This window comes from Rhamphochromis sp. 'chilingali' (genome assembly GCF_963969265.1).
Source record: "Rhamphochromis sp. 'chilingali' genome assembly, chromosome: 15".
NCBI lineage: Eukaryota > Metazoa > Chordata > Actinopteri > Cichliformes > Cichlidae > Rhamphochromis > Rhamphochromis sp. 'chilingali'.
Genome location: NC_137942.1, coordinates 26,041,970 through 26,057,897, shown reverse-complemented (window position 1 = coordinate 26,057,897; position 15,928 = coordinate 26,041,970). Strand labels below are relative to the sequence as shown.

The window sequence follows — 15,928 nt, the reverse complement described above, 5'->3', positions numbered from 1 at the left end:
AATCAACAAAGAGATCATGATATGAAAAGCAAAGAGTCTCAGACATCATCTACAAAGCTAAATATTTAATGGTGACATTTCAGATACATCCTACCACTTTGTCTCGTCTTGCATTACATACCAAGAATGCAGTAGAACGTAAATTACAGTCTTTCAACACAAATCAGGAGTAATAATAGAAAGAATTAAACATGTTGACCATCAAGCAAAAACCAGTCACGGAGCATACGAGTCTGGATGCCACAAGAATGTTAAAACTAAATAAACTGACATGTCCGTTTCAGAGCTAGCTTACTGAAGTTATTATGGTATTATGTAGCTTACGCCAGTCCCCGATTTGCAGGTATTTTCAGTTATTTTGGCATCACTTTGGGCTCAATTTAAATCTTCCCACATTTTAACCAAACTGTCCTTCCTAATAAAACAGACATGACAGACGTTTGGTTTTTTGTTTTGTCTGTATATATTTTTCCCCCAATGCATTATACACACTCATTAAACCCAAAGGGAAGCACAGGTAAGATAAATGAACACACCTGCATGAATATTCAGCCTTAAATATTACATAACTCTCAAGAATAACACTACCACACAGTCCTCAATTAGTCAAAGGGTTTGGGCTGGGTTTTTTTTTTTTAAACTCCTACTCTTTTGGAAGTTGGAGGCAAGCGGCAATGACGGGATGACGGGATATATATTAAACTAAATCAAACTGTCACTTAATATACAAAAAAAAAACCCAAACACCCGTTGCAATTAAATTTGGTACTACCCCTCCTCCACCTCTACATCGGATTAAAAGATCATATGAAACTTCCCCCCGCTCCGTTTCCAAAACCAACAGGTGACTTTTGATAAAACCCAAACAAGGATGCATGAATGATGAATTTCACGTTCACAGGAGTCATGTATATCAAATGTGTAAAAATTTGTTTCATGAGAATGTGTGCTGGCTGCTGTCAATGTGAACACCACAGTTTGAAATGAGAACACTGAGAATGCACTAACATGAACAGACAGAGTTTTCACTTTAGACGTGGGCTATATCTTGATGCGAAAGGCAGTGGCCTGTGAGCTGGGAGGCTCAGTGGTGGAGGTCGACTGTGTAGTGGACTTGAAGAGAGCTTTGAGGATGGTCTGGGGGTCCACCTCTGGAGTGGGCTGAGAGGAGGAACGCTGACCGGCGGGCCGTGATAAGGAGGCGGGCAGACCTTCTTTCTTTGTGCTGCTGCCTGTACCCGGAGTATCGCTGAGTCGCCTGTGGGCAAGTCAAACAGTTGTTACTATTTTTTAAGTCCTTTAATGGTTCAAACAACACAGAGGGGTCCCCTCCCACTGAGTTCAGTTAAAGAGACAGCTGTTAGGCCAAAAGGGTTACATGCCTGACCTCTAGTGGAGAACACAGCAACAGCACCTGGTATTTACATTTCAGTGTGAAGTTAAACTTGATAACATCCATTTCTTTAAATACAAATAGCTTGTTTTTCAAAAGCAATGTAATAATGCTACTAACCAGCTCAAAATGGACTTATGGTGCTTTCCCTTATATACAGTTTGCCTCAGTTCATATTAAATATGCCCACTAAGGTCACCAAAGCTAAAAGACTGTTTTAAATGTTTGTTTTCAAACTATTCTTTCTATTCCTGAATCTGTGTGAAGTCAGTGAAAGGGGACAAGAGGACAACACGGTCATTTAAGTCTCACAGCTCTGGCTGTGAGCACAAAAGCCCCGCACACACACAATGTTCACCCCTTCTGTTAATGATGGGTAGCCAATCAGAAGAAAGTTTCCTTAAGGGGGACGGGAGTCAGAGTCGCTCACTTTAGACAGCACCACAAGAGGACCACAATAAAATACTTTTTACTTTAGGAATGCAGTGAATGGATAGCTAATAGGTTTTAGTATGTAGATAAAAGCCAGATTATGGCACAATGAAAATATGCAAAACAATGATTTCTTTAATTTAGGATTCTTCCTATACAGAGGAAGTCTGTGAAGGGTAGAAGGATGCTGATCAGCACTGTAATGCATTTTAACCAGTTCTGTTATTTGGATTTTCACTTACCCAACACACTACATACCTTGTCTATACAAAAGGTCACATATAACGAGGATACAGTGACTCACTGCCTTTTCATGGACCGCTTATACATACTGTCCCCTCTCTCTGTCTGAGCCAACCCTGGTCTCACACGCAAACACAATTGAGTAGAGATTCATTTGAAATTAACTAAAGAAGCCTCGAGGGCTCACTCACAATAGAATGGGTTGATCAGAAGTGATGACATTTCCCTGAATATGAAGGTTACACTTCATGGGTTGGCCTGGGGGTGGACAAGAAAAGGAAAAAACAGATGACATAAATGAACCAATCACAACGATCCTGACCACATACAGATCTGTGAAAAACTATTTGCCCCTTTCCTGATATCTTAGGTTTTTGCATGTTTGCCACACTTGAATGTTTCAGATCAAACAAATTTGAATATCACACAAAGAAAACCTGAGTAAATACAAAATGCAGTTTTCAAATAAGGACTTTGTTCACTAACGTAGAAGCTACCCAATCCTAAGGGGCCTGATATGAAAATGTTATTGCCCTGCAAACCTAATAGCAGGTTGTGCCACTCTTGGCATTAAGAACTACAACCAAGCACTTGGAATAACTGGCAATGAGTCTATCACATCACTGTGAAGGAAGTTTGGCATCACACTAACACCTAGGGCTGTTCGAAATAACGATATATATCGGATGACGATATGAAAATGTCTAACGTTTCATTTTACGCTATCATTTGTTTCTTGGTGTCACAAAATAAACTGTTTACTAGGGATGGGTACCGGTATCCGGTGCCATGACATAAACGGTAGTAACCAGACCGAAAAGCAGCGCACATTTCGGTGCTTTATTTCGGTGCTTTTTTTTCCTGAGATGTCATACACTTTGAATTCTAGCCAATCATTTTACGTTTCCGAGGATAGTAGGCGGGTCCAGGTACGTACGTTCTTTTAGAGCAGAGCTACAGATTAAAAATGCCCAAGGCGAAGCGGTCAAAAGTCTAGCTGTACTTCACAGCAAAAGATGCAAACTCAGCAGCCTGCAACAAGTGCTTTAAGCTGATACTGTGCAAAGGAGGTAACACCTCAAATCCGATGAAACACCTGGCGACGCATAGCGTTTTTTTTAAAAGCCGAAAAATGCGCCGTATTTGATAGCTTGCTGCGAGACCTCACACCGAGCACATCTACTGCGGGTGGGTTGCCTGTTATCGGACCCGGAGTTAGCAACATCCCCCAAAAACCCGAAGAGGAGAGTCCTGGCCCCTAGCCCTGCCAGTGTAGCAGAAATGATGACGGATGATGATGGCAGCAGCAGCAGCAGCCGTTCTTCTCTGCGTGAGTAGCTTAATGTTGTTCGTGTGTAATTTACGTTGAGTAGGCTAACCATGTTATTACATTAATGCATGTAAGGTGAACTAGCAAACACCGTCGTAGTTACATGCAGCTGTCTTCTTGTTTGATGGCAGATACTCCCTTCACCCTGGCCAAAAAGGCTAAAATGACCAAAGAAAAAGTGGAAAACAGTTAAACATGAGAGGTTTTTGGACAAAGTTTGTGTTTTTTCCATTGTTTAAGCACTGCTTCCAGCCAAGAGTGATACCATATATGCCCCATAGCTGCAGAAAAGGTTAACATTGTTATCTTTTTACAAAAAAAAAACAGCTGAACATGAGAGGTTTTTGGACCAATTTTGTGTTCTCCATTCTTTAAGCACCGGTTTGAGCACCGTTTAAGCACCGGCACCGTTTCAAAAGTACCGATTTGGCACCGGTATCGGATAAAACCTAAACGATACCCATCCCTACTGTTTACTGCAGTATTTTTTCAGTGTTTTCATGGTCACTGTAATGGCTAAATTCATTTCTTAAAGTTCTCTCTTTCTCCTATATTTAAAATAACCACACTACAGACAGATAAGCGACTGTTTTTACGCGTTGTCGTTAGCAACAACGACGGTAAACCCAACGTGTGGCTCCGCCGTCGGCTTGTTTATTTTCCACATAAACCTTTCACAATAAAGCTGAAGATCCTGTTGAGGTTTTGCCTTCTAAATAAACTGAGATGACGACGAAATACATTATTCTCAGACATCAAATTTCAGAATCTGCATCAAACAAATGACTTCAAAAACATGTAGTAACTATAAATGGCGCTTACAGTCACCACGTGGATACAGGCACAGAGAATACCAGCACGGCCAGTGAAGATGAGGCAGAACCAGGTAGATCCAAACAGAAAGACTAATCAAAACAAATCGAGGTCCTTATTTCTAAACGAGGGGCTACGTCTGTACCATGGACATGGTTTCGTTATGAAAAGTCTGACACGAACCAGAAAACTGTACTACGGTATCAGAAAGGAGTCTAACACGTTTTCACAACACTATATATATGATGTATAACATGCTCGCAAAACATCTCGCTGCTACAGCAGCCATTAAACTGCATGTTAAACAGAAGACTTTCATGTGTGCGTCCTTGCTCTTGGCACTCACCGTCCAAGCAGCGATTGTTGTACTTCCTGTATGCGCTCACAGCGTCGTCTTTACGGACAAACACCACTTCAGCTACGCCCACCTTCACCAGCCGTGCTCGCTTCAAGGCACCGCACACACAGAACAGTTCCTGTGGACAAATATTGACAGGCATTACAAATACACACTGAATGACTCATCACGGTACTCACAGCACTCTGCACATCATTTTAATCTCAAACAAGAAAAGGTTAAAGGCAAACAGAGCAATTTCCTCACCACTATGTCCTCCTCAGTGACTCGGGGATGCAGGTTGTTCACTGTTATTTTTGTCCCCTCCAAAGGACTAAAAGTAGGCTGAAATGAAAAATGACAAAACCAAACAGTCAAGTAAATGTAAAGATTGTGTGAATACATTAAATATCAATCGAACTGATACATGTAACAGAATCACTGCAGGGGTCTATTTGATAAAGAGTCTGCAGCCAGGTTTAAAAAACAAAAACAACCAAAGAAAATTTTTTTTTCTTTTTTTCATTCCATCTTGCATTCAGTATTTTCACCTGTTAGCCTTTTGCACGTTACACGTTTCCCTTTAAATGTGCAAATCTACGGATGTAAGAAGAGTTCATTGTGGTGTGGCATGGATGGCAAAAAAGGCAAGGATAGTATGAGCATAACAGTTAAAAGCCAATCAAAGTTCTTTAAACATATTAAACGGTGGTTTAAGTTTAAGCATGAAACAAACAGAAAAGATTTACCTCCACAATGTTTTACAAAGTGACAGCTGTTTATTGAATTAAGAGCAAGTAAAAATTAAAGGGTCTGTATGAAGACAGGCTGCTGGCAGATCTTGAAATGTGGCAGAAATGTAGCTGCAGACTGACAGCAGCTGTTGCCTTTGACTGTCGGCATAATTTCTGCAGGATGCGGGACTGTTTCTAAAAGTGGCCATAGTCTATATTCCACTACATTTTTGTTACAACATTAGTTATTTGTTATCTTGAAGATTTAAATTTTTTATCTTAAAATTACGCTAGTTATTTTTAATATTGTCAAATAAAAATCAATACTTGGGTATTAATCGATATTAAAAATATCAAATTAAGATTTAAGATCCCACAGCACAGGTGCAGACAGACACACAGCTACTCCCTTCACTAACAGCTGAAGTAGTTAACACTGAATAACACTTCAAGAGGAATTTCAGAGATCAGTAAAGCTCGCATTTCCGAATTTGATGTCAGTCCAGAGTGTGGAGAACTAATCTGAGTAAAATAAAGAGTAAAATTCAGAGCAGCAGAATCAGACGGGCCTGAAGAGCAGAGCTGAGGAGAAGAAGGGCTGCAGACTGAGGCAGAGCAGTGTGAACAGGGAAGAAATGGCAGATGTGGACAATATGATAAAATAGCTTTTCTACTTTTACAATAATTTATTAAAATGTGTTTGTTATTTTTTTTGTAGCCAGCTGTGAGCCGGCTGGTAAGACGTTAACTTTGCAAAAAAAAAAAAAAAGACCTTATTGCCAGGACTGCTGTTGTAGCACTATGGGCAAATGGCCAAAATATTTGATGTTGTATTGAAAATGGGAGGTATCAGTATCGAGTTTCAAATTCTAGTGTTGTGACAATACTATATGTCACACATCCCAGCTATATATAAAGCAATTAAAGGAAATCAATTATTTTCCTTTGTCTGGGGCATGATGCAGTTGTTATATTAGAAACTTGTCTGACTTGCTGCATCAAGCCAAAAGACCAATTATAATAATAAAAACCATAATAACACAAGTTATATGAGCACAATTTGAAAGAACACACACTGAGCTGCAGATAAAAATGAATGGATTTACCTGAGGAGGAGGAGGAGGAGGAGCTGTTGCACTGGTTTCTGCTGTGCTTTGCTGAAGAGTCCTAGAGACTGGCTGTAAGGCTGCAGCTGAAGACCGAGTGGCAGCCAGGCTGGTAGTGGGCCGAGGAGAAGCCACAGGAACAGCGGGCCGTGGGGCCGTGTAAGCATCATTCTTAACCACCTTGGTGATGGGGGCTGACATGGAGAAGGCTGAGCCTGCTGTACCAGGCTGTGTGAAAAAAAGAGACAAGATAGATAACACTCTAGTTCATGTAGGTACGCACAGCAGACACGCTGAAGTTTCTGTATAAAGGCCCACATGTAGCCTTGTCACAGAGAAACATCTTACCCGAGATTGTAACAAATTGTTTGCAGTTGTGATCTTTAACTGTTTATTCGGGGCGTCATCATGCTCATTTAGAGTAGGCTGTAGAAAAACAAAGTAATCCTTTTAGTATGATATCTTAAATCTTTAGAAATGGGCTCATAAATGTCCTGTTACATTTAAATATGTCAAGAGAAACTAATCTACCTGTGTAGCGGCACGTATTCCTCCTAACATCCCTACTGGACGTTGCTGGAAAAAGAAACATAATACATTACTTAAGGAAGTTCTGACTGTATATTTCTACAAGCATACAAGCCTGATTTATTTATTCTCACCTGGATGGTCTTAGTTATCTTTAAAGGTGGTGCAACTGCTGCTTGTGTCTGTGTCCCTCCAATGCTCCTCTTGAGGCTCAGCCTATCACGAGCATCCATCATTCTTGCATTATTGCTCAGCTGTGGTACTGCACTGGCCTTCAGACTCGGTCCTTGTGCATTAGAACCAAACTGCCTTGTATTCACACCAGCAAGATTGTTGTTGGTGTGTATCTGTATCTGCGGCACAAGCGTCTGGCTCTGTAAATGTTGTGTTACTGCTGTCTTTAGTGTGGTCGGTGCAGAGACGGTGAACTGACTCTGTCCCTGCTTGCGTGAGTTGATCATCTGACGTGCATCTTGCACCACTCCTGCTCCTCCCCTGCCACGGATTTTGAAACGAGCATCTTTCTGCCCCAGCTTCTCTCTGGCATCTTTTACTTGAAAACCTAAGGGGAGAAATTGAGAGTTTTAAGACAATGACTTTGCTCATTACAAAGTAACTTTTACACCCACTGATCTGCTGGACTTTACCTGTGCCTCCTCCAAGCCTCTGTCTCACATCATTAACTCCAATCTTCTGTCTGGCATCAAAACTTTTCCCATCTCCTCCTGAACCTCGTCCAAACGCTGGCCTGAGAAAAACAAGGTTTCATTAGGTTCAACAACAACACAAACACAACAACATGCATTAGGGCGATACCTTCCACGTTACAATCACTTCTAGAAACACATTGAATATGATTTTTTTTCTCAGATGATTATGGAAACTTATGGATTATTGAAAATTATGGAAAATTTTACCCATTCCAGCTACCACATTTGTTCATTACGTGAGGACAAAACTACGATTTGTTGCCAACAAAAGCACTAGCGTGCTAGTTAGCCAAGCCTGACGAGTGAAGCTACAAACAAAATGCTGAAAGAGACGAGCAATTTAAAGACTTAAACAAAGAAATCTGTTTAGTTAAGCGGAGAGTGGTTCCGAGATTAAACTGCGTTTTCTTTGTCTCCAATATGAATGGCTTCAAATGTGAAGGCCTACAGTTTGTTGAAGCCACTATTAGACTAGCTTTCAGCCCGTAATCGCTGCTAGCTGTAACATGCTAACGTTAGCTTACGACTGTCGAGTAGCTACAAGCAGCACTAAGTTTTCGATATGCGCTTAGAAATGTTACTACAAGTTTCGAAATCCTTAATAAACACACATGCACCAGTCTCCCCACACTCAAAAAATACCTTTTCGCTGCAGCTTTGACGTTAATACGGCGCTGTCGTATAACTTCATCCAGAGAGACGTCTGCCATTTTCTCACACACTTTCCAAAAGCGCGTGCGCGCCTGAGATTTCTTGGGGGCTATGACTACGGGAACTGATTTGGGCCAAAATCCAAAATGGCTATTTGAAGAATTATGATATTTTATAGAAGATTCGAAATAGCTAACGTTGTCGTCTTCGAAATACACACAAAGACAATTAAAACACGACCGTGTTGCTACCGTAATAAATCTGTGATCGATTAGTCTTGACGAAATACGAATAGCGCGCATACCTGCATACCCATGATCCTTTGTGTCACATAGCGCAGCGATTTTACGACATAAACATTGCATATAACTATTAAAAGGGTCAGAATCTGGCTAATCGATCGTTTCTTTACTCACGGAAATAAGACAATTCGACAGAAACTAAAAAAACGCAATGGAGGAAACTTATATTTGAAACCATAATAGAGAGTGCCTGTGTACGTGGTCTATGCCCGTCCTCCACCGTAGTTGGGTCATGCCTTAAACTGATGAGTAAGGAAAATAACGACGCGGGGTGACGCCCGTGTCCTCGTACAATTAACGAGATTAATTTTTGAAAGGGCACAGGTCTGCCTGCTGAGGTGACTCGCCTACTTTGCGAGATGCCTCGTGGGACAAGGACCTTCCCCGAGTCCCAAACACTGTCAAAATAAAAAGCTGCTGTCCTCCACTAACATACATATATTACCGAAGGTAATAAACTTGTAATTGGAGTGTTAGGTATGGTAATTACATCGAGGGGGAGCATGCCCCAAGTTCCAAAGTGCAAAAGAACACAACGATATTGCGAAATATAGCAAATAAATATGCCGCATAAATATTTACTTCATGTATCATCTATAGGGTAATTATATCGTTCAAAAATGATGTGATGATTTCAAATTTAGCATGTAGTCAATGTCCATGATGTTTTTACACTGTTTATAAATATATATGTACAGTTACAGACGTCGCAAAACAAGAGTTCCTCATAAACTACAAGTCCCATGATGCAAATGGTCTGGCGCAAAGCCAAACTGTTGGTTCGGTGGGTCTGTGGGTTCGTACATCACTGCTACCTCACGTCGGCTCTGTTAGAGGAGAAATGGCTGCAGCGCTGTCCCGTGCCCTCAAACTGCCCGGTAAGATGCCGCACTGATTTGTATTATTTATCAGACCAATGTGCAGACGTAACGGAGCTTAGCTTCATTGATAGTCTGTGCTCTCCCATTTCGCTTCTCAGCCTTCTCAATGTAGTGAAGTCATTTGATTTTACTGGCTTGTCATACGCAGTTGTCAGGTTTTCCGTTTTATCTCTGCCAATTTCTCGTGCCAATTTTTTAATCCTAGTCAAATCAGATGGCCGCAGTTTTTCTGTTTGTGTAGTGCAGCGTCAGAGCGGCACGTTGACGGCGCTGTGTGGTGGTGCTGAACGACGGCTAGCTGCTCGCTAATGTTAACAACCTGCTGTTAGACAGTTCACCATTAAAAAAAAATCATGACAAATACATAATACAAGCTCAGACCTGGCGACAATATCCTACTGGAAACAGTGATGCCCATCATTGCCTGTATTACGGTAATACTATTTCTATTCTATTCTGTTCTTCTTTCCATTCTTTCTTCTAATGGTATTTCTATTTAATTAAAGAAATCTGTAATGTGAAAAAAAAATGCTGACAAGCATTGATGAAATAAAATAACCAAGCTAACGTCATCGTGTTATTACTATTTTTATTTTTTATTGTTGTTTTAAGTGTGTTATTGTGCAATAGGGGGGCTACAATCAAAAAAATGCCTCAAAATACAGGAATCAGAATACTTTATTGATCCCTGGGGGAAATTGTTTTTTGTTACAGTGCTCCATTATAAACCAACATTAAGACAAGACAGACAATACGCTAACTAAGAATAGTACAATATATACATATATATATATACATACATAAGTCACTCATAAATAAATAGCTGGAAAAGAAACGTGTAGTTGTAGCAGTAACCAGTGTGTTAAGTGGATGCGTTAGATCCACTATTTTTCTAGTTTTGCCTCTGCCCACCTCTACAGTATGGTAGTAAAGTGGTGTAATCAAACATCAGAGGCTCAAAATTATTGTATATTATATATTAAATTAACGTTTAAATATAAGTATAGTTTTTAATACTTGCATGAAAATCCTTTGTAGTCACTATTTGCCTGAGGTCTAAAACCCACTGACGTCACAAAATGCTGTGTTTTCTCCCTTGAGATGCTCTGTCGTGCCTTTACTGCAGCCACGTTTGGTCGCTGCTTGTTTTGTGGGTCTCTGATTTCAGTTTTGTTAGCTCCTCTATAGGTGCTTCATTGTGTTTAGATCAGGTGACTGACTCCGCTATTGAATAATATCTAATTTGTTTGTGTTGAGAAACTCGGGTTGCTTTCGCAGTTTGCTTTGGGTCATTATTCTTTTGTACTGTGAAGAGCTGTCTGTTCAGTTTTGTAGCATTTGTCTGAATCTGTCTGTCATGTTCAAACCAGTGTACTCCTAATGAGCAGTTTCTGTGTGTCTTTGCAGGGAAGAAGGGCTCGGAGCTCGGGGAGTATGACCCTCTCACCCAAGCAGATAGTGATGACGAGAGCGAAGAGGATGACCTTGTGCTCAACTACCCCCGAAATGGTCTCGGCAGGGATAGCTGCCTGGGCACGGGGTCTTCCAAGCTGCGCGGCGGCCGATCTGGAAGACTTGTCGGCGCGGAAGACGGGGTGCAAGACGAGGACGAGGACGAAGAGGAGGACGAGTGGAGGGAGCGACTCCCCAGCAAATCCAGGCAGGACAGGAATGACATGAAGGGAGTGCAGTACTGGAGCCACAGGGACTCGGACGGAGAGAGGAAGAGGGAGGACAGAGGGGGCCCTGGAGCAATGGGGGGTGCTGGGCTAGGGCTTCACAGTTCTGATGAACAAAAAAGGCTGAGGGTGAAGAACGCTATCCGAAGTGCGTTTTTTCTGGTGCCTCTGGTGTGTGCCACAGTGGTTGTGTTGCTCTGTGCGTTCCTGATTCCATGCCAGAAGGGAGACCTGGAAAAGAGGCTGCAGTGGGAGAAAGCACTGGGAGGGACAGGAGGTAAGAACATTAATGCACATTTAGGGACTCTTTTATTAATGCCCATCATGTAACATAGCATACAGATTAGTAGGCCTGTAGTTAGCTCCAGAGTAAACTAGGAAAAATAAACAGCCAGTGCTTGATAAGAACTCGCTCTCCTCTGCTGATATCTAAAGTGAGTGGTGCCACGATAATAAGGCTTATTCAGGAGTCGTCGAGGCTAGACAAAGTGCCTAACCCTGTAATTTTCCACCTGTCATTACACAGGCTTGTGAAACATCTTTCTACCCATCACATGCTCCGTTTACACATGAAACATTGCTTCTGTTAGTGGGTGGTGTTCATGTTTTTTTCTTTTTAGGTGTCACGCCACCCGCGCTGGCACTGTGGGATGTTGATGGTGATTCAGTGGAGGATGTGTTCTTGGGTGTTACCGAATCGACCAATGAGACCCACACCACACAAAGTATGTGCGATATGTAAATATCTTTGCAGCCTCATGCCGGTACCCATCCACAGCTGTGATCAGAAGTTTACTTACTCATCATGAGCATTTGTGTCATGGTAATTTTGGGCTTTCAGTGGTTTCTTTGAACTCTTCTTTTTCCAGGCTGGAATAATTGTACAGCACACATCTTTAATTACTTTTTTAAAAAAAAGAACCGTGTGCACAAGTGTATATTTATTTTGCTTCTGGCATCATTCTGATTGGCTTCTGCAGAACTGGTGGAGTTCCTTTAAATTGGTTGGTTTCCAACCATGGACCCGGGTTTTTAAGTGTAGTCGATAGTAGATTTGAGGTTCAGAAGCCTAATGTTAACCTGTTTTATCCATTTCAAAACTGGTTTTGATGTGTGTTTGGGATCATTGACCTCTTGGAACACTGAACTGCATTTGAGTTTCAGCCGTCTAGCTGTTGATTTGAGGTGATGTTGAAGAATTTGGATGTAGTCCTTCATTATTCCATACAATTTGTGCAGTGATCCACTACCACTGGCAGCAAAAAGTCATTGAAGATGACTCTGTGTGCTTTCTCTCTCTGTAACCTCTTTGATATTTATACATGGTGTATGCGCTTCATCCCAGTTTACAGTGCAGTGGCCCTTTCTGCTGTCAGCGGCAAGGTGCTGTGGAAAAAAGTCATGTCAGAGGCTGTGATGTACATCCAGTGTGGTCTGCAGTACAGCACCGTGCCGTCGCCCGTGTGCCTCCTCATCTGCAAATCCTACATCATGGCTGTCAACGGCACCACAGGTCGGACTCAGTGCTGTCCCAGCTGTGCAGAAGTAAATAAAATTAATCAACTGCAAGTATTCATTTCTAAGCATTCAAAGATATTTCCTTTCCCTCCACAGGAAAGAAGCTGTGGTCATCATCAATTAAGAGCATTGAATCTCAGGCAGTGTTACTTCCAGACCTCCAGGGCGACTCACACCCAGATCTGCTTGTAGCCACCCTGCCAGCGGATGATGTATGCCAGCCTCCCTTATTTCTTCATGTGCTATATTGATGCATGTTACAGTTTGCAGAGCATTATTTTTTTTTGTAGTGTTCACGTAAGCACAATTCATTCATTCTAATTCATTTAACAATCATTACGAGCTGAAGAATTTACAGTTTGCTTGTATTTTTATTTATTTTTTGCTGCTTTGTGTATTTTCAGAAATTCGATCTCTCTCTGACTTTGATCTCTGGAGAGACGGGAGCGTTACTCGGACGTGCTGTGCCTTTCAACGTCACAGCCCAAGGGACGCTGATTGGTCCCTGGCTATATGAGACACAACAAGGAGTATACTACATCCTGTTTGGTCTAGGTGACGTTTCAGTAAAAGGACTAGATGTTACAATCCCTGACAATGCTGCTTTAAATGGAGAAAATCTTGGGGGGTGGCTGTTATGAGGAAAAGCAGCTCAGAAACTTTACTAGCGGCACACATTGTTGTGTGCCTCAACGAAAGGCAGATCGGGTCCCCCCCTTGCGATGAAGGGGGGGACCCGATCTGGCTTCCAACACCTCTCCGCCGGATCGAGCTGTACGCTCTACCTCTCCACTGCCTCCCAGAAAAGGGAAGAAGAGCAGAGGGGAGAAGAGCGGAATATTTTTCTTTCCTATTCTTTCATTCCTTCTTTTAGATTCACTACCATGAGGTTAACTGCTTAAATACTTAAAGATTGCTCCAAAAAGAATCACCCCATGAGCTTTTCTGTGTGCTCATATTGCAAGAGTTTTGATTATAACGACACATATTATAATATTTTTCTAGCAAAATGGGAAACAGGTGCAAACACACGGAAATCCTGTATTAGGCAAACACAGTTTTCTAACCAGCTTGAAAGTCAAAATTTGGTATGACCACCTTTATTCTACAACACAGCCTGATCTGTCTTAGGCAGATTTCTTATGATTTCATTAAGTAGTCGTCAGGAATAGTTCTCCGGGCTTCTTGAAGGACATTCACAGCTTTCTAACTGGGAAAATAATCAGATAAAATTAAGCATATTTTCATTAAATATACTAAAGTTATTGAATAACAACAACTGATTCTGAGGAGCTCATTTAAGAACTATTGAAGTGACCCTTGAAGTTATTTTAATGGTGGTTTCACAGGACCTTGTGTCATCGTGTGTTCCCTTAGGTAATGTGAAGGCCGTCTCCCTGCGAGACATCTACTTTCAGGCTACTGGAAAACTGCCCGAAACTCAGGCGCTTCGAAAGAAGGATTCAGGGTGGGAGGGCATGAAGAAGGACAATTTCTCTTCCATCATACAAATTTACAGGTGGGTGTCTGCTATTGATGCATAGATCTGTTTTCAATGTGCAAACTCTTCTTTGTTTGTTAAATACCAAATACATTTAACCAGCTGGCACTAAAGTAGAAAGCAGATTACTAGATATATGTTTTTGTCTAAAATAAGTCAAAATCAGATCTTTGTTGTGTCCTTTCTAGCCCACGTGACCATGACCAGGCCAGGTTCCTGCTCCCTCTTGTGGCTGGTTTTGGCAGAAACCACAACAACCTGGACACCGCTTCGAACCTGAACTCCACCAGAAGTGACTGGGTGCTGGTGTATGGAGGCAGCGTACAGTTACTGCTCCGGCAGAAGAATTTGCGAAAGAAATGGACCTACAAAACAGCTTCCAGTCAAAGGTACAGTCCTGTTTATTTTTTCCCCCCTGCAGCAACCACTTGAGGGTGGTGAGGTTTGAACAAACTGATGTGCTTGAAAATTATATTTTGGCGAGGGGCGCCTTACTATTGCCATGAGGTGGTCTGAAGTTTTCAATAGTTCATGTAACTGTTGTTTTAGCAACTTTCTGTGTGGTAATCGTGTGATTAATGCAAAATCATTAGAGAGAAGAGCACTCAGTCAGATATGGTTTCCCTGACTTCATTTTAGCTGCATGCCCCGATCTTTGTTGTTGTTTTTTTTTAAAAATCACATTCCACCAAAACATCTGTCCCATCCTTTGGAAAACTAGAAAAATATGCGTTCCTAAAATACTTATTTGTATGTCACAGTCAACCAGTGGCAGGACACTTCAATAGCGATGGAATCCTCGATCTTTTCATTCAGCATTCATCAAACGGAGTCATGAAGGTAAAACAAACAAACCAAAGGTTCTTTCATGCTTTTTTCCCCCTCAGGGCTGAAATTACTTTGCTGACATGTAACATCTGCTCCGATCTTACTGGTGGTTTTTCCTCCTCTTCTTTGTCTTTCAGACATTAATCATCGATGGGGCGAATGGGACCCGTTTGTGGGCCGCCGAGTTCGTGTGTCCCCATCTTCGTATAGAAACTTCTGCAATCTCCACGTCCACGGGCCAATCCGCTTTCCTGTTCTGGGCCAGCGATCCAATCAAAGCACAGAAGAATGTTACCAAGACAACCGTAAGTCTTCCTCAGATAGAATTGCTAGGTTAATGAGAACCCAGGAAGAGGAGCCCTCTGTGATCATTTTACTCCATTGTGCTCGACTCTGTTAAGGAGTCTTTTGTGCTAAATGTGCTCTCCGGCTGTTTATAGGTGTCGCCGGGTGTTGCCGTGGCAGAGCCTCTCATTCGAAAGCTCTACCTGCTCCATCCTACATATCCCACAATTCTGCTGGAGCTCGCCAGTACCACAGACACAGCAGTCACATCTGCAGGTAATCGCCACCGTGCCTTTAAAAAGAAACATAGAACAGAGCCTCTCTCTGTACTGTACTCTGTACTTTTTTAAATGAATGACCACTCTTCCTCACTGATAGTGCGCTACCAAGACCATCAGAAAGACGCATCCTACATCACAGTGTCCTCCAGTACCATGCCCAACTCTGTCCCAGCACTTACATAGTCAAGTGTGTGAGCCTCAGAGCTGCTATCACCAAAGGGCAAACTGTGTGGATAGGAGATGGCAGCAAGACCGCGGGAGCCCTTAAACCCGGTGAGGTCAGCAAGTTCTTCAGACATCTGACCTTCAGACATCAGGTGAGAAAGGGAATCGCAGGGTGCGGACAGTCAGATCTGGAGTGTCGCTAATTTTGACG

General features: G+C 42.0%; 2 protein-coding genes across 2 annotated transcripts; one reads left to right on the top strand and one right to left on the bottom strand.

Annotated features, from left to right (window-relative positions):
- Nucleotides 1–50: 50 nt before the first annotated feature.
- On the bottom strand, nt 51–8,519 carry poldip3 (polymerase (DNA-directed), delta interacting protein 3). The gene is made up of 10 exons (XM_080906523.1): nt 8,269–8,519; nt 7,564–7,664; nt 7,051–7,478; nt 6,920–6,964; nt 6,737–6,814; nt 6,389–6,616; nt 4,816–4,893; nt 4,558–4,687; nt 2,260–2,326; nt 51–1,258 (listed from the first exon to the last, which is right to left on the bottom strand). The coding sequence occupies exons 1-10, from the start codon at nt 8,334–8,336 to the stop codon at nt 1,042–1,044; spliced, it is 1,440 nt and encodes a 479-aa protein (XP_080762649.1). The 5' UTR covers nt 8,337–8,519; the 3' UTR covers nt 51–1,041.
- Nucleotides 8,520–9,336: 817 nt separating this feature from the next.
- Nucleotides 9,337–15,922, top strand: fam234b (family with sequence similarity 234 member B). The gene is given in 13 exon segments (XM_080905497.1): nt 9,337–9,457; nt 10,868–11,416; nt 11,760–11,864; nt 12,485–12,652; nt 12,754–12,869; nt 13,062–13,212; nt 14,035–14,176; nt 14,347–14,547; nt 14,920–14,998; nt 15,124–15,291; nt 15,427–15,547; nt 15,650–15,715; nt 15,718–15,922. Coding segments are annotated over 13 exon segments (2,106 nt in total). The 5' UTR covers nt 9,337–9,420; the 3' UTR covers nt 15,921–15,922.
- Nucleotides 15,923–15,928: the final 6 nt, after the last annotated feature.

What these genes read in the sequence shown, in the direction of transcription:
- poldip3 (XM_080906523.1), bottom strand. Translation starts at nt 8,336, where the DNA reads ATGGCAGACGTCTCTCTGGATGAAGTTATACGACAGCGCCGTATTAAC. An exon ending in ACAATTTGTTACAATCTCGG is followed by an intron (nt 6,617 to 6,736) that starts GTAAGATGTTTC and finishes TTTTTCACACAG; the next exon opens with CCTGGTACAGCAGGCTCAGC. An exon ending in TCACTGAGGAGGACATAGTG is followed by an intron (nt 4,688 to 4,815) that starts GTGAGGAAATTG and finishes ATTTGTCCACAG; the next exon opens with GAACTGTTCTGTGTGTGCGG.